Source organism: Phocoena phocoena, chromosome 7, assembly GCF_963924675.1.
Source record: "Phocoena phocoena chromosome 7, mPhoPho1.1, whole genome shotgun sequence".
NCBI lineage: Eukaryota > Metazoa > Chordata > Mammalia > Artiodactyla > Phocoenidae > Phocoena > Phocoena phocoena.
Window position 1 is genome coordinate 54,511,921 of NC_089225.1, and position 25,191 is coordinate 54,537,111.

The 25,191-nt window shown below is 39.0% G+C and overlaps 1 protein-coding gene across 2 annotated transcripts in view; it reads right to left on the bottom strand.

Moving 5' to 3' along the window:
- SLC25A12 (solute carrier family 25 member 12) overlaps positions 1–16,511 on the bottom strand; it is a 90,839-nt gene extending 74,328 nt beyond the window's left edge. Inside the window, exons 1-2 of one of the 2 annotated variants that reach the window (XM_065880327.1) lie at positions 16,441–16,511; positions 15,438–15,485 (exon numbers count right to left, since the gene is read on the bottom strand). In XM_065880327.1, coding sequence (XP_065736399.1) covers positions 15,438–15,485; positions 16,441–16,452 — 60 coding nt within the window. In that variant the 5' untranslated portion in view covers positions 16,453–16,511. Of the gene's footprint in view, positions 1–15,437; positions 15,492–16,440 lie in introns of both variants that reach the window. The other variant, XM_065880326.1, reaches the window with a different exon arrangement.
- Positions 16,512–25,191: the final 8,680 nt, after the last annotated feature.

Genomic DNA, 25,191 nt, shown 5'->3' on the forward strand with positions numbered 1-25,191 from the left:
TCTGAAAAATACCATAGAGGCTATCACAACAAATGCTCTATCAGCCTTCACAAGAAGCAGCCCAAAGGTGGACACATTTTTACTAGCTGGTACTACCAAAAGCACCTAACTAATATCACCCCAAAATAAAGTCATGTTCTCTCTACATGCTATAAAAGTCATTCCTGAAAGGGTCCTGGGTTTATATCCTGGCTCTACCACTAACTCGCTGTGAGTCCTTCAACGATGCCATTCTCCTCCCAAGCCTCTAGATAAAACACGCATCTATAAAATGAAAACTAAATAATCTTTGAATTTTAAAACAATACACATGCAAACACAGGATAAAGAAAAAATAAACTGAATGGCATTGATAGTGATAGTGAGTGGATTCTACTAATTCTAATCAACTGCTTCTTCTCCTCCTTGAAGTTCTTCAATGTATAACATAACATTGTTATGCTATACATTGACATGTATACCCTGACATGTTTACCAAGATACGAAAACCACCAGAGTTAAGGACAGGCAGGAGTGGGGAAAGGCACAATGTCAGGGAGACTACTGCAACTGGAAAGAGGGATCAATACAAGGAAGTATAAAAATAGAATTTTAAGAGACTGACAAGTCAACAACTAACTAGAATGAGTGCCAAAGGTATGAGAAACATACACTGGGAACCAAAAAGAATGATTCATTTTGCGGATAGGTGGGAAGGGATTGGTGGGAAGGAAAAGAAAATAATGTTTAGAATAGGCCTTGAGAGTAAAACTTAATTTCAACTGCAAATGGAGAGAAGTATTTCAGGCTTAAAAAAAAAAAAAAGCAAACAAATACAGAAATTTAAAACATACATTTATTTCTTTTTGGGGGAAGGAGGAGTTAGTTGGAGAAAGAAATGGTAACAAAGACAGGGTATACAAAGATATGTAGAAGAAAGTGAAGCTGAAAGGCAGTTTGAGACCAGATAGTGGAAGACTTGGAATGCTAAATTGAATAGTCTGTACTTTATCCTGGCCATGGGAAGCCACTGAAAATTTTACGACAGGAGAGAGACATGATCTGACCTGTGCTCTCTCTGGAGGCAAAGTAAAAGATGGACTAGAGAAGAGAGAAACTGACTGGGGGCAGGGAGACCAAGCAGTGGCTACTGCAACGATCCAGGTAAAAGAGATTGAGGCCTGAACCAAGGCAATGGGAGTGAAAATGCAAAACAATGGGGACTTTCACCCACTGCTAGCAGCTTTTTCTTTTATTTATGATTTTAATGCTGTCAATTCATACCATTCAAAATTCAAAAGGATATACAATGAAAAGTCTTCCTCCCACCTCTGTCCCCAGTCACTCAATTCCTCATTCCAGGGGCAATCAATTTCTTGCATATGCTTCCAGAGATGTTCTGTGCATAAACAAGTAAATTTTATATATAGGATATATATATATATGCCAATATATATACATACAAATATGTACGTATGAATATTCTTATCCATTTCTTTTTTACACAAATGATAACATACTGTTTACATTGTTCTATACACCTTGCTTTTTCAAATTCAGGCCTTTTAAAAAGTGATTTAGGGCTTTCCTGGTGGCACAGTGGTTAAGAATCCACCTGCCAATGCAGGGGGACATAGGTTCGAGCCCTGGCTCAGGAAGATCCCACATGCTGCGGAGCAACTAAGCCCGTGTGCCACAACTACTAAGCTTGTGCTCTAGAGCCTGTGAGCCACAACTACTGAGCCCATGTGCCACAATACTGAAGCCTGTACGCCTAGAGCCCATGCTCCACAACAAGAGAAGCCACGAAAATGAGAAGCCCGCGCACCGCAACCAAGAGTAGTCCCTGCTCACCACAACTAGAGAAAGCCTGTGTACAGCAGCAAAGACCCAACACAGCCATAAATAAATAAATTTTTAAAAAGTGATTTAGCAATATATATGTACATACACACAAATATACATACATGTCATATATAAAGAACCATAGAAATGCTCATATTCTCTGACAAAGAATCCTGGGCCAACTTTTATGAGAAATTTAAAAGAATTAAGAACTAAATATAAAATAAGAAAATACAAGAGATGGGTTATGGTGATCTTTGTTCTCTCACTTCACAATTTGAGTGTTGCTTTCTTTAATTAGCAGATGTCAATTTTCAAAAGAAACAATATGAAAACATTTCAGAGTTAGTATTAACAAAATACAGCAACTAACTGTTCATTTCTTTTGTCACGGAGGTGCCTAATATCTAATACTAATACCTGAATTTGATTGCCAGGACTATCACCATTATATACACAGAACACAAACACAAACACACACACACACAAACAGAATGTATACTGCACTTACTGAATCACCAGGATTTCACAACATTCTTGACTTTAAAACTATCAGGAAATAGAGCAGCCTTAGCACAAATCACCAAGGACACAGTGGCCAACAAGGAGAACAAATGCTTTTGTTGACATGTACTTGGAACAGGCTTTGCCAGTATCTTAGGTTATAAATGATGCCAGAGAATCACTTACCCTGAGGTATTTTGCTAGTGTTTTCCCCAACTCTCCTAGTCTATTTTAACTTGATTTTAACTGAAAGATAAAGTACATAGCTCAGAGGAAAAAACCAAAAGTCTTCTCACCTACAAGGAGTCAGTACTTGACTTCTGCAGGAGACAGTTAACTAATTAACTCATTAAATTAGAGACAATTACTTGGCAATGTCAGTGAGCCTGCTGCCTGAACAGACAAAACAGAAGAGGGAATTTAGAACTGAAACTAGAAATCTACTCACAGTCAGTCAAGAGACTAAAGCATTTTAGGTATTATGTTAACAAAGAAAAGCAGGTACCTCAAAAACAAGTGATACGTTTAAACCAAAAAGTATTTTTTAAAAGAAGACTGACCTGTTTATTTTAAATAACTTCATTGCTTTCAACCTTATTTTAATTGACTGGATAATAATGTTTAAACAGACCAAAAAAAAAAAAAAAAGAAACATGGCCTAAAGTAACACATACAGCTAGAAATAGGAAAAGGTTAAGGGCCTTACTGAGACCTTCTCTTTCTGCTAACCAAAATGACTTGCAATGTTTACACTAAAAACGATAAAAAGCAATTTAAAAAAAGTTTTGGATCTCCTAGGCTAACACTTATGCTAAAATTTTAATATATTAATTTAGTAGTTCACAATATCATTTCTTTTTTTTTTAAGTTTTTATAAAATTAATTAATTTATTTATTTTTGGCTGTGTTGGGTCTTCATTGCTGCAGGCAGGCTTTCTCTAGTTGCGGTACATGGGCTTCTCACTGAAGTAGCTTCTCTTGTTGCAGAGCATGGGCTCTAGGTGCACAGGCTTCAGTAGTTGTGGTGCGTGGGCTCAGCAGCTGTGGCTCACCGGCTTAGTTGCTCCGTGGCATGTGGGATCCTCCCAGACCAGGGATTGAACCCATGTCCCCTTCATTGGCAGGCGGATTCTTAACTACTGTGCCACCAGGGAAGTCCCACAATATCATTCGTATTTTGTTCCTATCATTTCAAAGACTGAACTAAAATGACTTTAAATGAAATTAACCAAATATTATATCCATACTCCAAATAACTTTAGAGTTAATCATTTGCCATTTCAAATATGTTTCTTAAGCAGTCATAAATCCCTCTTGGGCAAGAAGTCAAGGACACATGAAAGACACAGACAAGAAGTAGCTGACAGTATCTGAATAAAAATAGGTAGTCTGTTCTCTCGATTAAACTTTTTCCTAACCTAACGCAAGTATTTTAATGTAAAAGTGCACATAGCTTTGACATTTCCAGAAATATTCGAATTTACTTTGAGTATAGTTCATATGTGTTTGAAAAAGCCTTGACATTCTGAAGCTTGAGAAAGAAAATGGATCTTAATGAAAAATTAGAATCTTTATACATTTATTCAAAATTATTGCTGATAAAAGACAGTAGGGTTTCATATACAGATTTATGTTGTACTTGCACTGAACTACCTCTAGCACCAAGTGATAAGATCATGTTATCTAGAAATGTTTTGCCTATCAAGCCTACAGATCAACACATCAAGACCTCACTTGACTGTAGTAAATTGGATAGCAGTAACTCCTTTGCAATTTACCAAATTTAACCTTAAGTAACCTTTAGAATGTATGCAACCTACATCATAGGTTAACTATAAAGTAGACTTTACGTAGAGTCTATACACAACCCTAAATTTCCATTGAGTAAGGAAAAAAAATGTTAACTTAAAATTCAATGACATGAATGAGTAAACCCAAATAGTCTAAATGATATTAAATTACCTGTTTAAATGGTTTAAGTTCAAAAACAGATTTTATTTGATGTTCGATATTTCTAAAAGATTTTCCAGAGATTATAAAGGAAAATTCTGACAGGTTGTGACTAGAAAGTTGGTTACTTTTAAAGAAATTATACAGTGTGTCAGGATAAAGAATTCTCTTTTTTCAGTTATACCAAAACAAGGTAATATATCTAGAAGCACTACTTATTAAGCCGAAAATCTGCTTAAATCAAATCTTTCAGGTTACTTTGTTTTCATTTTTTTTTTTTTTTTTTTTTGCAGTATGCGGGCCTCTCACCGTTGTGGCCTCTCCCGTTGCGGAGCACAGGCTCCAGAGGCACAGGCTCAGCGGCCATGGCTCACAGGCCCAGCCGCTCCGCGGCACATGGGATCTTCCCGGACCAGGGTACGAACCCGTGTCCCCTGCATCGGCAGGCAGACTCTCAACCACTGCACCACCAGGGAAGCCCCTGTTTTCACTTTTAAAACATTTATCAAGCACCAACTTTGTGCTGGGCATTAGGCCTGGTACTACGGATGTAGAGATCAGAAAAACTTAGTTCCAGCCCTCAAGTTGCTCAGAGAGGATGGCATGATGGACACTGAAACTAAGGTCAGAAAACAGGGACTAAGCCTGGGTTGTTAACTAGTAGAGATTTCTTGAGCAAACACATAGCTTCTCAGAGTCTCTTTAACAAGAAGTTACAGAAAGATAGATATTTTTCTAAGGGAGAAAATGAGATCTTGAACACCAAAGTACTTGGAAATTGTAAAGCTAATGCATATTGACATAGTTATTCTAAAATGCTTAGAAGACACAGAAAAGCAGAGGATCCCAGTTTCCCTCTTGCGTATTGAATTTTTCAGCTTCTGCTCGAACATGAAGGAGTTACTCTTCTAACTCCTCACCTTTATCCAAACCAAGGTTTCTTTGGGGTTGACTTCCACTATTCTTGGGTTTACCAGAAAATCAGTCCTGACTGGTCTAGGCAGCTTCATCTCTGCTCAGCCAACATGTGGCTGTAATATGAGTCAAAACACACACTGTTCCTCCATGACTTTGCTCCAATTAAGATACACTGACATTTTCAGATCTTAACATCCTTGGGATTTCAGTAATTCTCAAATGACAACGTCACAAAGTTCAGTAACTACAAATATCACGTAGAGCATTTCCCATATAGAAAAATGAATTACATGAACAGTGGAGGAGAAAGACAGGTACCAAGGCAAGAGCTGAGCATATGAAGCTAATCCTCTTGCTGTCCTTCACTATCATTACTGCTCTTACTCCTAATGGCAGCCAAATTTAGTCAGGAATGCATGCCCTTTCACTACACAAGCACTCTATGCAACAAGAAAAGACGGCAACAGATCCAGCAACACAACCCCTGTTACAATAGTACAATGTGGAATTCATCTATCATAAGTAATATTTCAATGAGAAAAAATAATTTTTAACACATATGGTCACATAAATTTTAACAACTCTATTGAGCCACATTAATTTTTTTAAACAGAGATTTTAATTAGTGACACAAAATTTTTCTGATATTTACTAAAATCTACAAATGCATTAGGAAAAGGCAGTTTTATACATCTAATTAGCACTTTCAGTTGCATATTTCACGTATACTAGAAACAAAACCTTCTATTTAATTTTGCAAAGAAAATTCTCCAGAAGTCTTCCTTTCTCACTCTGATTGCTTCATGAAGTACTATTCTCTTTTTGCTTTAATATATGTATTTTTTACTGTCCATTACAGCAAGTCCTACTGTCAGCTACTAAACAATGCAATTTCTAATAGAATGAGGCGATGTAAGACTCTCGTTAATCACTGAAATCAACTAAAGCTACCATAATAAACTGTCTATCAAAACAACCCCTAAAAATGGCCGAAAACCTTGTAAATAAAATAATGACCCCAGACAAGTCAATAACTGGAACTAGAATGCTTCTCAGGGCAGATTAAGTTGAATAATTAATTTGCATTGTTTTTAAAATAAATACTTCAATCTCTTGGTCTAAGTAACCATGGGAACATACAAGGAGCGTATACACTTATAAGCCGGGGCAAATCACGTTTGACAATCAAGGTGCAGCTCCTAGGAGTACAGAATGCTTTACTGTTGGTAAGCCTTGATTAAATAGCAAGATCTCTGCCACAGAGAAAGAAGGCCCTTTATCCTGGTAGGGGGCAAAGACAGATCAACAAAATGCAATGTAGGAACCTGGCTTGGGTCCTGATTTTAAAAAAGCAACTTTAAAAAAATCAAACAAGGGACTTCCCCGGTGGCGCAGTGGTTAAGAATCCACCTGCCAATGCAGGAGACACGGGTTCGAGCCCTGGTCCGGGAAGATCCCACATGCTGTGGAGCAACTAAGCCCGTGTGCCACAACTACTGAGCTTGCGCTCTAGAGCCTGTGAGCCACAACTACTGAAGCCTGTGTGCCACAACTACTGAAGCCCGCTCACCTAGAGCCTGTGCTCTGCAACAAGAGAAGCCACCGCAATGAGAAGCCCGCGCACTGCAACGAAGAGCAGCCTCCGCTCGCCACAACTAGAGAAATCCCACGCGGCAGCAACGAAGACCCAATGCAGCCAAAAATTAAAATTAAAAAAAAAAAGTTATCTTAAAAAAAAATGAAACAAGCATGGAAATTTCAACGTGAATGGAAATCCATGTGGTTAAGGAAAAATTTTAGGTGTGACAACGTATTGTGGTTTGGTTGGCTTTTCAGAGTCATCATCTTTTAGAGACAGACACTAAAGTATTTATGCATGCAGTGATAAGATGTCTGGGAATTGCTTCAGAATAATCCAGTGCAGCTGCAATATAGATGAAGCAAAATTAGCTATGATAGTTGGTGAAGATCAGTGATGGGTACATAGCAATTCATTATGCTACCTTCTTTAAATTCATATATGTTTGAAATTTTCCATAATAAAAAAGACTTTTTAAAAGGTTACAAAAAAACGAGATGATTCTACACTTACTACCATACCTGTATTGCCCTACAATATTAAGTAAAAAAGGCATGTTGTATTAACGTACATAAAGCAAGTCTCTTCCATTTACCATACAACCTTGAAGAGGTTGCTTAACTGTTCTGGGGCTCAGTTTTCTCATCTATAAAATGGGAATATTAATGGCACCTACCTTATAGAGTTGTTCTGAGGATTACATATGATTTGTATAAAACACTTAAAACATTGCCTAAGACATAATAGGAAGCAAACAATAGCACAGTTCTAGAAGCCCAATACTGGCCATGGCACTGGTTTCAGTGAACGATGTTTCAGAAATTTCAGCAGCACTAAGTAAAAGAGAGCTGGACAGAACAGGGAGATGATGATTTTTTAAAAATTACACACATAAAGAATGAATTACAAGTCTCTCTTTCACATCTGTGTCTTGTTATTTCTTGGTTGGACTATTTTTCCTTCTCTGATTCAGAAAGAACAACTGAAGGTTCAAAAGAAAACTCTGCATATATCTTCCACAGTCTCCCAGTCTTAAGACCATGGCTCTACCCCTTCTCAGAACCTACAGACTTGTGAGAAATTACCTTTTACGGTGGTATTTCTGAATGTGGGGATTTGTGAAGATCTTCAGATTTATATCTCAAGAATATGAGTAGGACTTCCCTGGCGGTGCAGTGGTTAAGAATCCGCCTGCCAATGCAGGGGACATGGGTTCGAGCCCTGGTCTGGGAATCCCACAGGCCGTGGAGGAACTAAGTCTGTGCGCTACAACTACTGAAGCCGGCGCACCTAGAGCATGTGCTCCGCAACAAAAAAAAAGCCACCGCAATGAAAAGCCTGCACACCACAACGAAGACCCAACACATCCAAAAAAAAAAGAATGTGAGTAATTAACTGATTAAATGTACATAATCATAAACACTTACTAGCATCTTAGTCACTTTATAGGTCCAGCACAGTTACCTGGGGAACACAAGGGACTGAGATCCTTTTCAGGAAAGAAAAGTCCTCACCTCAGAAGAAAAGGAAGGGGACAAAGAACTAAGCTTTACTAGATTCTCCATGTGTCAGGCACTATTTACACATTACCTTATTTATCTTCATAACATCCCTACATGCTAGATATGGTTACTCTTTCTTAGACAGATGAGGAAACAGACTCCAAAAGTAATGTAAACACCTAAGGTCATATAGCAAAAAGGGATCAAATAAGGATTCAAGTTCTGGTTAGATTACAAAGCCCATGTAGGTTCCAGCTACACTCTGTTGCCTCCTGGATGAAAAGGAGTCAACCAAGGCCCAGCTCAAGATATTCTAAGAATGCTGTGGACAGGAGGAAATTAAACTGAAAGAATCACAGTCTACTCAAGGCAGTCATCCACAAGAAAGTACAGAAATGTATGAGAAAGCTTACATTTCAATATGATCTATCTAAATACAATGTATTTAAAATATAAATTGAATCATTCCACTTCCAAGGTGAAGGACCTTCAGCGGTTTCCATGACACTCTTTATAAGAAGAATCCAAACTCTTCTTCACGGCCTACAAACAAGGCCCTGCTTGGTGGGGCTCCTTCAGCCTCATCTCTTACTGGCCACGCACCCCTTCACTCACTGATGCTTCAGGCACACTGGCCTCATTTTTGTTTGTTGAACATACCAAACCCCATCAACATCTAGGCCCTTGCACTTGCGGAACTCTCTATACCTACCTTTCAGTGTTCAGCCCTAATATCACGTCCTCAGGGGCCTTCGCTAGCCACCATCTTGAAAAACAATCACCTTTTCCATCATTCCATTTATTGGACTTGTCACAATCTGTAGCTGGTTTTGGTTTGTTTATTTGTTTCTCAGTGTGTGGGCTTTGTTATTGTCTGTCTCACCCCTACCTAGAATGTGAGGTCCTACCTTCACTAAACTCCTCTATCTTATCTACAAAGGTAGAACCACACATATGACTGGCCTAACACATAGAAGACAATTAAAAATGTATTCATTGGTAGTAGAACATAGATGGCATTTAATAACACATTTTTTCATCTTTTCAATTATTTTTTAATCTGTCTAGCTGATTCAAGGATAAAGTCTTCACTATGTTGCTAGTATGCCCTTAATGCCTAACACTTTTTTATTAATAAGAACTCTACATAGTTTACGGCAAATACTTTATAAACTAAAGATAAATGTTATCATCTTCAATTCCTATAGTCTGAAAAACTGGTGAAAACCTGTTAATCAGTGTGGCTAAGGAAACTATAGATCTCCTTCTGTGTGTCTCTTACTGGGTTCTACAACCCAATTTACACTGCAAAGTCCTTTTTTAACTTCAGGTTCTGAATTACTAAGTTCTTCTTAAATTATTCACTTGCTCAAAATTTAATACATATACATTGAAATTTTGTTTTTATTTCCCCCGAATTCTTTCCCCAACCAAGTTAACATTATCTATCCTTCCATACCTTTCTTAATGCCCAGTAAATTATATCAAACATATATATGTTTAAATATACATACAACATATATGAAGTAATGTTTAGAAAAGTAGAATCATTCTACATAAACTTTTTTACATCTTTCTTTCCTCATTTATAGTACATTGGAAATCCCTCTAAATCAGCTGGAATAAGCCTAACTCATTCTTTCTCGTGTCTGCATAATTTTCCATGTTATGGTTATTTCATAATTTTTCTACTGCTTCCCTTTGATAGCATTTATTTTGTCCCCCCCCCCTTTTTTTTCTATTTTTTGAGGGACAATTGAGTGCTGCCACTAACAACTTTGTACATATATATTCTTATGAGTATTTTTATTTCTCTGGGATAAATATCCCAAAAGTAGGACTGCTTGTTTAAGTGGTATCTTTTTATTTTAAACCATTGCCAACTGCTTTGCAAAGAGTCTTTGTTTCCACAAATGCAGTATGAGAGCACCTTTCTTTTCCACATTTGGCCTCAGTAGGTGTTATCATCTTTCAATACTTGATAATCTTATTAGAACTGTAATATTGTGGTACACATTCTACACTTTGGAAAACAGAGTCCTAACTCATATTTCAACAAAATAGAAAAGTCTCCTGCTAAAAGCCCTGCTTAATTCCCTTCTCAGCCACAGGTTACTGCCAAAAGTAAATAAATACATAATATGTAAACAAATATTTACTGAATAAAGCACATTTCTTTCAATCAAAAATTTATATGCTATCATAAAAACCCTAAGGAAGAATCACTCTTTGCTTTACATTAGCAGCAGCATCTTCTATACCTACTTTCTAATGTAAAATAAACAAGATAGAAAAAATGCATTTTCATAATTTTATATGGGATATGATCTTCATTGTTACATTGGTGATAATGAAAAAAGAACAGGATCAAAATAATATTTGGTTTCTACATTGCCATACATTTTTGGTCTAGCATATATAACGGTACAGTCTCAACATGTATTGCTTTTATCACAGAATACATCGGTAAATGAACAACAGAAAATCTATCAACTAAAAAAAAGACAGAGGGCTTCCCTGGTGGTGCAGTAGTTAAGAATCCGCCTGCCAATGCAGGGGACACGGGTTCGAGCCCTGGTCCGGGAAGATCCAACGTGCTGTGGAGCATGCCTGTGTGCCACAACTACTGAGCCTGTGCTCTAGAGCCCACAAGCCACAACTACTGAGCCCACGTGCCACAACTACTGAGACCGCGCACCTAGAGCCCGTGCTCCGCAACAAGAGAAGCCACCGCGATGAGAAGCCCGCGCAACAAAACGAAGAGTAGCCCCTGCTCGCCACAACTAGAGAAAGCCCGTGCACAGCAACGAAGATCCAACGCAGCCAAAAGTAAATAAAATAAAATAAATAAATCTATTAAAAAAAAAAACAGAGATCTTGAAAAATCATTCACTTAAAACAGTTTTTTGTTTTGTTCTGGTTTGTTTTTTTCGGCCCCACCGTGCAGCTTGCAGGATCTTAGTTCCCAACCAGGGATTGAACCAGGGGCCACAGCAGTGAAAGCGCCAAGTCCTAACCACTGGACAGCCAGGGAAGTCCCTTAAAACAGTTTTTTGATAAACCTACTTTGCCACAAAGCACAGACCAAACCAGATTAACTCTTCATTTTGAAATTCGTCAGGCTTATAACAAACAGCCTGTGACATTCCTGTTGTCCTCACCTCACCTCCCTCTTCATTGTTTCTATTGTCTCCTTTTGCTACTGTATACCTCTGATGTAGCAAATTTGGTTAAATGATAGTGTGTGGGTGAGAGAGGTAAAAGAAGGCATAAATCAAGAAATGACAGTTGTAAGGGTAGCAACAGTAAAATATTAGTTTGACAGATGGTTGTAAAATTATAGCAGTCTAACACATAAGAATTCATAGCTTTGCTCCAATTTTATGAACTTGGGTGACAGGAAAAAGCAGAATCCTAGTGAATATTATTGTTCTTTTTTAATTAATAGAAAACATAGCTCATCAAAATTTGAGAAACAATGAACACAGACAAAATAAACCTATTTCTCTATACTCAGAACCATAATGCTTTACTCTCATGAACTTGCACACATCATTCCATTAAACATAGATACAACAGCACTTTCAAACAGGAATATTTTGCTGTTTACAAAACAAATGATTTTTTGAGCCACACCGACTATTCGTGAATTTAGACAGTTAATGCCACAGATCTAAATTTTACAAAAGAGAGCTTCCAACTGCATTCTAAAATTCAAAATTAAATCTTCTCTTTTAAGTAGCTCAAATGACCCTGAACTCAAGTGACCCCCAAATCCTACCAAAACCAAATTATACTAATAACAGAATAATCTAGATTTTAGTCTTTGACTATACCCTTTTTGTGAAACTCTAAACTCCCATGGGATCATTCTCCCTAGTTCCCCTCCTCCTCCTTCCACTTCAATTGAGGATATCACTTATAAATCAGTCCCTTATTCCCTGTCTTGTTTATTTTATAAGTAATCCCCCTAACCCAAGGATTCATCTACCACCTGCACAAATTTGTATCTGACTTTTTTTTGCGCTACACAGGCCTCTCATTATTGTGGCCTCTCCCGTTGTGGAGCACAGGCTCCGGATGCGCAGGCTCAGCGGCCATGGCTCACGGGCCCAGCCGCTCCACGGCATGTGGGATCTTCCTGGACCGGGGCACGAACCCGTGTCCCCTGCATCGGCAGGCAGACTCTCAACCACTGCGCCACCAGGGAAGCCCCTGTATCTGATTTTTACTTACTGGGACACATTTATTTAGCAACCAAACTTCAAACCGCGCCCCCCCAAATTCCCAAAATAGATGCCTTATAAATTAACATCTATTCTAAAAATGCCAGATTCACTACTCCTTCCTTTACTTTCACATTTAATACCAAATTCAATTGATTCATCCCTTCCAAAGTCCCTGGTATTGTCTTTCCATTCCATTTCCTCAGCCATCAGCCACTCCTGGTCATTATCTCCAACATGAATTATTTCAATAGCCTCTTAACTGATCTCTCTACCTACTTCCAACCTCTCCATACTTTATCCAACATACACAAAGAGCTGCCAGAATTCACCACTTCAGTTTGCCCACTCAGAAACCAACAGTGCCTTCCTACTGTTGCAAATCTAAACTCCTTGGGCAAATGTTCTAGGTAGTCACAGTGTAAAGGTACTTTTTTTCATCACCTAAGTAACCGGATTTTTTTTCTTTAACTTCTTAAAAAACACAGCTGCTGTTAGACCCTTACATACCTCTAGCTTTCAAAAGTCATCCCATTTCAAGATCCCACAAGTGGCAGAGTATAAGGGTTAAGAAGATGGATTCTATAGTTTGATTTGAATCCAAATCTCTACCACTTATGAGCTAAGTAACATTAACCAAGCCAATTAACTTCATCTGTTTAACAGGGACAACAATGCTATCTCCTAAGGTTGTTATGAAAATTAATAAAATACCCTTACCTGAAATATTGTAAATCAACTACATGTCAATTAAGAATTTTTTTTAAAGAAAATTAATATAATACCCTTAAAGGACTAGGTCAATACCCAGCATACTACAGAATGATCAGTAAATGATAGCCACTGTCATTATTATCACATGACCACAATTATCTGGACAAACCAACTTGACTGTCATACCAGAGGCTATGCATTTGCCTTCATTATTCTTGACTCCCTCTACCAAAAACTGTGGGAGATGGACCGTCTCAAAGAGGAGCTTGTCACATGTCCATTACCATTCAAGTCTTGGCTCAATCCTCCCCTGTAATTATTCAATATACTAAACTAAATACAACTGCATACATGGCACACAAATAATCCTCAGTAAATATATGTAGCAACATTAAGTTATAAAGAAATGCATAGTTAGTATGTATTTTTGCCTATTACCTCTAAAATATTTATAAACCATATGTATCTAAAACAAAACTTTCTAAATAATGTCCTACAGCTTCAAGTAACTATAGTTTGAAGTATTTCAGACAGAAATTTTAAAATTTATGTTACTTGCTAACTGCCCTCAAACTGATTCAACTAAAGCTGCTTCAGCTACTTGACGGTAAGTTATCTCCTCTGTCTCTTACCAATAACTCTTGGGTCAGTGCTTTACAGTTAGTGCTAAACATGCAATTATAAATTCCACAAAGTTTCAGTATAAAAAATAAGGGCATCATCAAAATAATGTGTAAAAAGATAAGATTTAAAAGTTTTCAAAAAGCTAGGCACAGTCCCAGCTCTCTCTGTATTTGCATTCTCCCCTCTCCCCAAAAACCAAATCCATACAGAATCACAGATTTTTTCCATAGGATTTTTAAAGCTGAAAGGACTTCAGTTCACATTCCCTTATGGCCCACTGAATCCCACATGAGAAGATGAAGCCCAGGAAAGCCAGATAATTAGCTTACAGGTACCACAACCAGATAGAGGCAGGGCTGGCAACTGAACCCAGTGTTCCTAACACCTGGGTCAGTGCTCTGTTCATCACCTCCTGCAGCATTTTCAAATGAGTTCTTCCATGCCTACTTAATTTAGAAAATAAAATGAACTATATCACATGAACTCCTCATAAAACAATTGAGTACATGGTGTGGTTAACACTGATATATTTTTGGTTATTTTCAAGAACAACTGTGAGGAATAAAGGTTTTGAACCATAAATAGAGCATTTCTATCACAATTACTTTTGTTCTGGAAATGACGCTTCCCTTCAACAGATTTTATAAAATTTAAGATTCTCATTTTCACTAATTGGTCATCTGTGAAGCGTGCTCCCCAACAATAGCTTAAGCAACTCACATGTCTCAGATAAAAATGTCATCTATTCCAGGCTGATCTGTATATGTTAGAGTCTGTTCCTAATATAGAATCATAGACTTTTGCAGTTGGAAAGAACCTTGGAGATCACCTCTCATTTTACAGAGGAAACTAATACCCAGCAGGGACCTGCCCAAGGTCAAAGTTTCTACACGAGAACCATGTCCAGAATAGAAAGTTCTTAAAAGAAGATTTCAGAGAAAAACACAACAGTTGGTAGAACACCTTAGCTTGTCTCCCTTTATATGTACTTAGGTACAATTTCCTGCACGCAGAACTTTTGAAATTTAAGAAAAGAAAGCAAAACTAAGCCAATTTTTTAGACGTCTACAGCAAGTCACTGATCCTAAAAACTTAGCAGAAGTGAAGGTGGATCCTTGCAAGAATCCCAAACAGTAACAACCCCCAATGCCCATGGACATAATATAAATAAACAGAGGGAGAAAACACACACAAATTAAGAACAGCTATAATATTCTTATCTCTGTAACAAATTACACAGTTGCTTAGAAGTAGGAAAACTTTATAAGCACACAGCTTTCAAGGAAAAAAGAATTTTAATCATCATACCTATCAATTGCACAAGAGTGTCAATACATTTTGAAATTTTATTTTGGTCACAATGGTTAAGAGAAGATGGAAATCCTTTTTAGTGTTTTTTACATGTCTTAAGTCATGTTAAAAAATGTGAGGGAAATCTTTTTATAAAAACGTAATAAGAGACTTATAATCTATATTATCTATTGTCAAATTCTTAAGAATGCATGAAAATAGAACATTCCTGAAAGTTAAGGCCTAAAAAGTACTAGACTTATATCTCCCCCACCAAGAAAACGCACAGCCCATAAGCTAATTTACCTGTAGGAATATGTTTCTTAACTCCTGAGGATCACCTCGCTTGGTTGTCTGCACCTGTAAGAAAAAAAAAAAGCCAGTTAATGCTTCACTAGAGACCAGGCAATCTCTTGAGATTACAGTTCACAAATGCCAGCAATCAATGCTCTTATCTTTTATAAGGGCATTTAGATTAAAACAAACCAAAGCACTAATACTGATAACAACTGTCAAATTGGAGCTCTGTGACCACAGGGTGGAAAGACAGGTGTGAAGAGCCTAAAATATAGCAAATCTACCACATAGATTTCCCCTGGACTGGAAAGGGAAGGCCATGAGGATCAATCCCCTACCTTACTCCACATCCACCAGCAACACATTTGGCAACCACCCACCTTCAAATCAAGAGGCCATTAAGGCTAGTAGAGACAACAGGAAAGTTGAAACTCCCAAATTAATCGCATGGCCTACTGGCCTTTCTTCCCGTGGAAAGCAATCCAGAATATAATTATCTCCACGCCCCTCTCTTTCTCCACCCAACCTAAAATCATGAAAACCGCTGCAACGTTTCTAAATACTTTAGCCATCCTGCCACCTGCAGCTCAAATGCCAACCACTGCCCCCGGCTCCAGAGGCCCCAAAATACTCAATTACTCACCCCCTCCCCCACCGCGGTACACAGATGCCTTAGGCATCCCCGTCTATATATGCCACTTCCTCCCACTCCCTTTCTGATGCCCTCCAACCCCTGGCTCACAATTCCATGTACCCAGGGCTGGATACTACGCTTCCTTCATCGACCTGTGGTCCTTACAAGCCCCTCCAACTCAAAATCCCTCCTCCTTCCCCTCCCCCGGCCGGGCATCCTCTCCCTCCGGTCCAAGCCCCGCACGGCTCTCCCTGGAGCCCCAGGACACGCTATCTAACAATCAGGCAAAGAAGTAAATAGGAAGAGGTGAGGGGTTGCAGGCACGGTCCCCGGAATGTCTCTTATGAAATAAAGGCAGCAGCAGAGAGTTAGAGTCACCTTGACCGCCATGCTGTGCTCAGAAGCCGGGGACGAGCGAGTGAGCGAGCAGGGCCGAGCTGTCAGGGCACGCGCGCGCCGCCTTCCTGGCCGCGCCCGCCCTCCCTCCCGCTCGCTCGCCGGCGTCGCGCGCGCCTCTATGCAAATGAGCCCGGGACGGGCGGGGCCGGCAGGGGGCTCGGCGTCCCGGCCAGAAAGAGCTGGCCCGCGGGGCGGAGGGGGACGTGCCTCCCGCCTGGGAGACTGGAGGACCAAGCCGTGGGATTCCGGCGTGCTGCTTGGTTGCGGGCAGCTGAGCAGCCGCCAGGAAAGCCCCAGGTCTCTTAAGGCCTCTTAGTGGGTGTGGCTTTGGGAGCCGACTCCAGCCAAAGTCGTTTTCTCCTGAGACTTAGAGCAACACTTGGGGCCTAGATTGAGCAAGATTTTGAAGGATCAAAGAACATGTTCCGTTTAAAAGAATAACAGCAAATGAATTGATGACAACTAAAGGGAAATACTGACAATAAAACAGATTGGGAACCACTCACTCTGGGGAAAGCCTAAGTAAACATAACTTGAGAAATAGGTCCTTAAATTGGCATGCGATGAATACGCTTAATATACTTGTGCTTCGTGTACTGTTATAAAGCTTTATTAGTAGACTCCACATTCCTAATCACCCAAATCCTTTGTGCATGAGGTGGGGCACAAATGCCAAGGGGGGGAAAAATCCATTTGACAGGGCTGGCACTGAATCCTGGCTCAACTTGCCTCTACATAAACATTTCCAGCCCTGTCTAAGAAAGGGTAGCTCTACTTTGAACCAAAATAATGTCTCTCAAACTGAGTCTTGCCATTATGACTATATTGAGCCAAATATTGAGTCATTCAACAAATGTTTGCTGGGCATCTATTATATGCCAGATACAGTCCTGCTTATAAAGAATACAAAGATTAATAACATATAGCCCTTACTGTCTAGGAGTTTACAGATGGTCAGTGCTTCCCCACAACCCCAAACGTAAGTGTATTTTTTTTGTTGGTTGATTGTTTGTGTTTTTAAACCAAGCAAGCTTCCTGTTTAAAAAAAAGTCTAACAACTCCAAGGTTTAGCTTATCTCATTTAGCACTATAATCCCTCTCCACCCTCTTTTCCATTTCCAGTGTTGAATCTCACAGGAGGCTTCCCTTTTCTCCAGTCTCACTAATCATAATATTTGTGTTAAGTATCCAAGTTAATATTGTAGAAATGAGGCAAGTGGACTGGCAAATGGAAACTGTTGATAAGGAATGATATATTACTAATACTCCTAAAGTGAGCTTTTCTGCTGCAGTTGCTTTAACTGTCTGCCACCATCACATCTCTTTCTTCAGTCCGTTCAAAGTTCTTTTAACAATGTAATTGGACATAAAGATTTACAAATTCATATTTTGTTTTACCAGCACCTAATGTCCCTGATACTCTGCTCTCTTATTTTATGAAGTTTCTCTAAGTAGGAATCTCAAGTTGTTTATTTTATGCTACTTTTCAAGGGAAGGATGTCTGTTTGTAGCCCAAAATCCCTTAGTTTGAATAAAAGTACTTAAGAGAAAGGAAGGCATTTATTTAAAATGAAGGGATTATTTTCTATTGGAACACATTGTTGTTGACCAAATCCGTACCGTTGGAGTGAAATTTAGGGACAGACTGGCCACTTGTAGAGAGGAAGACAACACTACATTTAGACAGAACCCACCACAATAATTCATAGGTATAGGCAGGCACCAGGCCACAAAAATAATTTTCTTGAATAAAAAATAGCTGATCTTTGAGCAAGCTCTAGAGTTTCACTGATGCCAATCTAGTTGCAATGGAGATGATATAATAATTTAAAACTAAGGCTGCCAGCTACCCTAAATAAAGAGAAGTTAGGAGAGCTCAGCTACCCTAAATAAAGGTGAATTTTGGGACTTCCCTGGTGGTCCAGTGATTAAGAATCCGCCTTCCAACGCAGCAGATGCGGGTTCAATCCCTGGTCAGGGAACTAAGATCCCACATGCTGCAGGGCAACTAAGCCTGTGCGCCGCAACTACTGAGCCCATGTGCCACAGCTAGAGAGCCCTCATGCCACAACTACTGAGCCCACGTGCCACGACTAGAGAAGCCCGTGCAACAGAAATAGAGTAGCCCATGTGCCACGTGCCACTACAAAGACCCAGCACAGACAAAAGAAAAAAAAGGTGAATTTTGCTAGGTTTTTCATCTATCCAAATATAACAAACAATAAATTGAACAAAAGTATTAAAAGTATGTACTGTGGGATGAACTAAGTATGGAAATGAATACAAAAGCCTATGAGTTAGAGCTTCTGCCCTGAAAAACTTTGAAATCTGTCGTTCTGTTATGATGATTCGCTAATAGTATTATTCGTTGTTAAAACAAACTACAACTTACTTTTTCCTGAATTGTAGATGATCAGGGTTGAGGGAAAACTTATTAGTTAATGGAATAACAAAAGACAAACCTGTCAAATAAGATTCACAAAATATTTGGGAAAAGGAAGTAGAAATAATTCAAAACTTTTTATAATTTTTAAAAATAGAATGCCAGTATAGAAATTTATAACTTTCTTTAGACTGCAAATGATATTTGTAAACAAGAAATAATTTTAACACCTTGGCACAACTATAAGTTGAAAACTTGATAACTGAGTCTAAAAAGAATGACATTTCAGAAAGTGAAATTGGAAGTTAAAGGCTAAGAGACTAGCTGCAAAGGTACTGTCATTAATAGTCACTTTTTAGAGCTGGTTTCATAAAATATTTAATATGAAGCTTGACTGAGCTGGAAATTTAAATCTGCTTGTGAAGTCCTTGCCCATGAAAATAATATATTACCCCCAGATGCAAAAACGAAGTATGGGCTTACTAGACAAATCCACAGAAATATGTCTCCAACTCCCAGGCAGCTGACATTGCATTAACTTTGTGGGTGAAAGTTGGAATTATCCTAATGCCTAACGCCCTAATAAACTAAAATGTAGTTATTAAAACAAGAGGCAATTTCCAATGAGCCTGTTCTGCCACAACTCCTGGCCCTCCTTCTATCTTTAATAACATGTTCTTTCTGTTTATATTCTAGCTCCCTCTGATTATTTTACTGACATGGATACATTTTTGTTCCCATTTCCATATCCCACACAGCTACAACGGATGCCATCTTGCAAGAACTAAATCAAGGTGATGTACAAACATGTAGTAGAGCATTAGGATATCACTGACTAATTAAACCAGGAGTGGGGTTCCTCCTAGATTAAGGGTACATACACCATCACTATGATAAGGAATAAGCTGGCATTTATGCCATCCCCACATCAAGATGCTCACTTAACATATTTGAAATAAATAGCATAATGAAATAAATGGCACATACACACAAAGATATTTGAACATCTGGAAATTTAAGTGTAGATTGGTTTGAGCCTACGTCTAGAAGTATAAAATGGTTCTTTATATTTTATTGAAATATTGCAAAACCTACAAACTTTAAAAGTTGTGCTTTTAACGTTTTCCTTGCTAAGAGTCTTTATGAGGAAACGGCACGGGTAGACTGGGCAGAAGTATGAAGGGTTAAGTGTCCAAGTCTGAGCAAATTATGTTTCAGTTGGTAGGCTGACCTGGAAATCAATAAATCAGAAATTATTATTTCAACCCAAGCCACTTATGGTTAGATACTAGATAAATGACACATTTTAGGACTTCTCTATACTGTACAAGTATTATACTCCGTGTAGGAACATTGGTGCTAATTGAAATAAATTCTCATTTTGGTGGAGAGGGAAGAGTAGCATATCAGAAATCAGATGAAATAGCTGTACGCTTGCAATTGCATCTTCCTAAACTGCTCTTCCTCACAGTCTGACTCTAAGTCCTATAAATTATGCAATGCAGATAACAGTGATCTTAGTTTGGGACCACAGTCTTCTTTATTCCCTTGTGGAGGCAGTAACAGCCAGTTTTCTCTTCAATAGATTTTGTAAGGGATTCATGGAATGAGCTGCTCTAGATGTTGAAGGCTGTGCCCTATTACTGTATTAGTCATGTACAAGCTGGTATTTAGTGGGAAACCTTATGATCAGATGGAGGATTGAACTAGGTGAGCTTTAATGCTTCTTTGAACACTCTAATGTGATGATTTGGTTATTTTAGTTAACAAACATTTATTAAGTGCCTTGTGTTGGTACTAAACTTGCTGTTGCAGCTATAGGAAATATAAGAAAAATAAATAGCATGATTCCCAAAGTATGGAGAATATTTTATTGCGGCAACAGCTACTATTCATTTTTTCAATGAATAAAGCTGAAAGAATGATACCAAAACCTTTGTATATGCCAAAGGCCAAGGCAGCTTTAGGTAATAATTGGGTAAAAACTCTGTGGTTTGTCACATATTCCCATTCCAATCACAAGTATATAACTGGAAGAGCAAACATCCTGCCCAGTCCCTCAGCCGCTCACCCCTCCCCTCCTCTGGGGATTTACTTGGATCTGGTGTTTGCCTCCCTTCCACTCAAAGGTCAGTAAGGAAGGATGCTTTGGGTCTGATCCAAAGTAAAGAAAAAATTTCCACTTTAAAAATTGTGGGGCTTCCCTGGTGGCGCAGTGATTGGGAGTCCACCTGCCAATGCAGGGGACGAGGGTTCGGGCCCTGGTCCGGGAAGATCCCACATTCTGTGGAGCCTGCTCTCTGGAGCCCGCGAGCCGCGGCTGCTGTGCCCGTGGGCCACAATCCCCGCGCCGGGAGCCCGTGCTCCGCGACGGGAGGGGCCGCCGCGGTGAGGGGCCTGTTCGCCGTGGCAGGGGGTGGGCCCCCAGCTCGCAGTGGCAGGGCAGAGCTCGCAGTGGCAGGGCAGGGCCCGCGTGCAGCAGCAGGGACCTAACGCCTCCAAAAATAGATAAATTTTTTTTAAAATTGTGCTGGGAGAAAAACAAAGACCCCAGAATATCCAAAGCAAACTTGAAAAAGAACGAAGTTGGAGAACTTACACTACCTGGCTTCAAGATTTAGTATAAAGCTAAAGAAATCAATATAGTATGGTACTGGCTGGCAAAAGGATTGATAAATAGATCAATGGAACAGAATAGAGAGCTCAGAAATAGTTCAAAAATTATAAAGTCATTTGATTTCTAACAAAGGTGCCAATGCAATCTAATGGGGCAACGAGTCTTTTCAACAAATGACACGACTAGCTAGATATCCATGTGGGAAAATAGAGAAACTTCAACCTCTACCTCAAAACATATACTAAAATAAATTTGAGATGAATCATAGACCTAAATGCAAAAGCTAAAATCATAAAGCTTTTAGTAGAAAACATTAAAGAATATCTTCATGACTCAGAGTTAGATAAAGGTGTTTTAGTCAGAACATAAAAGTCAATAACCATAAATTAAGAAATTGATAAATTAGATTTCACTAAACTCAAAAATTTCTACTTATCAAAAGACAGCATTAAGAAAATTAATAGGACAAAAACAAAAAAAGAAAAAGAAAAGAAATAGGCAAGCCACATCTAGGAGAAAAACTAGCAAACATATATAAAACAAAGGACTGATATCCAAGATATAAAGAACTCCTAAAACTCAATGGTAAATGAACAGCCTAGTTTAAAAATGGGCAAAAGACACAAACACTTCACAAAAGAAGATATACAAATTGCTAATATGCACATGAAAAACTGCACAACATCATTAGTCATCAGGGAAATGCAAATTAAATCACAGTAAAAAGATAGTACTACATACCTGCTAGAATGGCTAAAATTAAAAAGACTAAAACACCAGATTCTGGCAAGGATGTGGAGCAACCAGAGCTCTCGTGCACTGTGGTGGAAGTGTAAATAATATAGCCACTTTGGGAAAAGATTGAGCAGGCTTTTATAAAATTAAACATATACCTACACTATGAATCAGCAGTTCTACCTTTCAGTGTTTACCCAAGAGAAATGAAAATATGTGTGGATAAAAAGACTTGGTCAAGAATGTTCACAACCACTTTATTCATAAAAGCCAAAAACTTCAGACTTCCCTGGTGGCTCAGTGGATAAGACTCTGAGCTCCCAATGCAGGGGGCCTGGGTCCGATCCCTGGTCAGGGAACTAGATCCCACATGCATGCAGCAACTAAGAGTTCGCACGCCACAACTACAGAGCCGCGTGCCGCAACTAAGGAGGCTGGGAGCCACAACTAAGGAGCCCGCCTGCTGCAACGAAGGAGCCCATGTGCCGCAACTAAGGAGCCAGCGAGCCGCAACTAAGGAGCCCGCCTACCACAATTAAGACCTGGTGCAACAAAATAAATAAATATTTAAATAAATAAATAAATGCCAAAAACTGGAAAAGCCCAGTCGTCCATCAATAGGAGACTGGATAAACAAACTATGATATATTCACAGAATGGAATACTATTCAGCAGTAAAAGAGAGCAAACTACTGATACACACAATGACATGGATGAATCTTAAAAGTATCATGCTAAATGAAAGAAGCCTTACATGGAATCATATACAAAAGAGCATATACTATGTGATTACATTTATGTGAAGTTCTAGAACAAACAAAACTAATCCATGGTGGGAAAAAGCAGAACCATGGTTGCTTAGGGAGAGGAACTGACTGGAAAGAGGCATGAGGGAACTATCTGGAGTAATAGTAATCGTCTATGTCTTGCTAGGGGCTTCGGTTACAGGTGTATGTATTTTCCAAAATTTAGGGAATGTACACTTAAGGTTTATACATTTCATTGTGTGTCAATTTTTCCTCAAAAGAAAAAAAATCTGTAAATAAATATTGAACTAGGTACGTAATGACATGAAGTATTTAAGGAGAAGAGTACTGGTATATTAAATTTACTTTGAAATACATAAAAGAAATAAGACAATGGATGGATGGATAGATAGATAGATAGATAGATATGTTATACCTAACCTGGGGTGGGGGTGGTATTTAGGAATTCACTGTTAAAATTCTTTCAACTTTTGTATACTTTTGAAAATTTTCATAATAAAATGCTGGGGAAAATCGTGCTGGGTCTTTTGATACTGAAGATGGCTATCCAGTTATGTAATTCTGTTATTTGGCCAGAAATTGTAATGGACCTTGTTTCTTAAACACTGACAGGTCTCTGTGCATTGTTGCAGGGTAGGGAAAAGAAACTGAAACTGTTTGACAAATAATATATCTCTAGTATGGGCAGCGAAATCTATGAAGACTATATTGCATTGAGGAAGAAAAATGTTTTCCTTAACATGGATTCAGACAGTAATTATATGTCCTTGGGAGTTGCGTGTGTTTGTGTCTATGTGTCTGTTTGGTCTAAGTTACCCATAGGAAAATTAGAGGAAGAATGTGGAGGTATATTTGCACAACATACTGACAGAAACCTTGGAAAGTACCAGACTTGGAATCTGAAGCCTGCCCTGGAACTCTCCTGTTGAAATGCACCTAGAGTGTAAATCTAGGCTGAGAAACTCAAGACTTTGGTGGGAAATATCCTGCAACGGGTCATTGTGTCCTTGGACTGCCCTGTTGGGGGAAGGAGAACTTATCCTAGGGTGAAATCAACCCCAGTGATAAGGGAGTTTCAAAAAAAGGGAGGGCAGGTTTGTAGTGGGAGACCTAAAAAAAGGACTCCTTAAGGAAGAGAGGGCCACAAATCTCAAGACAAGGAAGCTAGGAACCAGGGTATGCCCAGGAAGAAACTCCTTCTGAAGAATTGCTATAAAGAAATAATGTAGGGGCTTCCCTGGTGGCACAGTGGTTGAGAGTCCGCCTGCCAATGCAGGGGACACGGGTTCGTGCCCCGGTCCGGGAAGATCCCACATGCCGCTGAGCCTGCACGTCCGGAGCCTGTGCTCCGCAACAGGAGGGGCCACAGCAGTGAGAGGCCCGCGTACCGCAAAAAAAAAAAAAAAAAAAAAAGAAATAATGTAATGCAATGTAGTATTGATCAGCATAAAATTGTACTGACCAGAAGAATAATCAGGAAATTTAAGTTAGAAAGTTCTGGAGAAACAACGTGAAAGAGCTAAAACTTGAGGACAGTTAGACCTTGTGGAAAGAGACAAATCAAGGAGGAAAAGTGGGCAGAATTGTGGAATGATTGGCATTCTTTTGATTGGAAAAGGTCAGAAGCTGAGAACACAGAAGGAACTTGACTAAGAACTGTTAAAAGGTCTCAGTCAGAGTAGTATTCTGCACTTTCCATTCCCAGTAGCCCTGACAATAGTATATCTAGCACCTTAAGGTAATGACAATATAAGAAAAAACTACATGAAAATGAAATAAATAATTATGAGGTCTTCACCATGGTATAAGGTCTTTGTACTTCAAAAGATGTAACAATGGATAAGAATAACTTATGTATAAAAAGCTTAACTAGGGGGTTCCCTGGTGGCCTAGTGGTTAGGATTCAGCACTTTCACTGTGGAGGCCTGGGTTTGGGGAACCATCCTACATGCTGCGTGGTGCGGCCAAAATACCAAAAAAAGGGGGGGGGTTAACTATATTTTGTGCTTTTGAGGAAGCTTCTGGGTAATGCTGACCTGCTGCTTCTTCCATGATTCTGGTCAAGTCAGCATGGGAAGAAATCATGGAGTACCAGATGTACATGGTCTTGCCTGTATTATCTCTCACTTTTACTACTTGGAAAGAAGCCCCAGAAAACATTGCTTATCCTGTTCTTCCATCAGCCTGGATGGATGGATGGGCTTACCTGGACAGTTCAGGATGAGGAT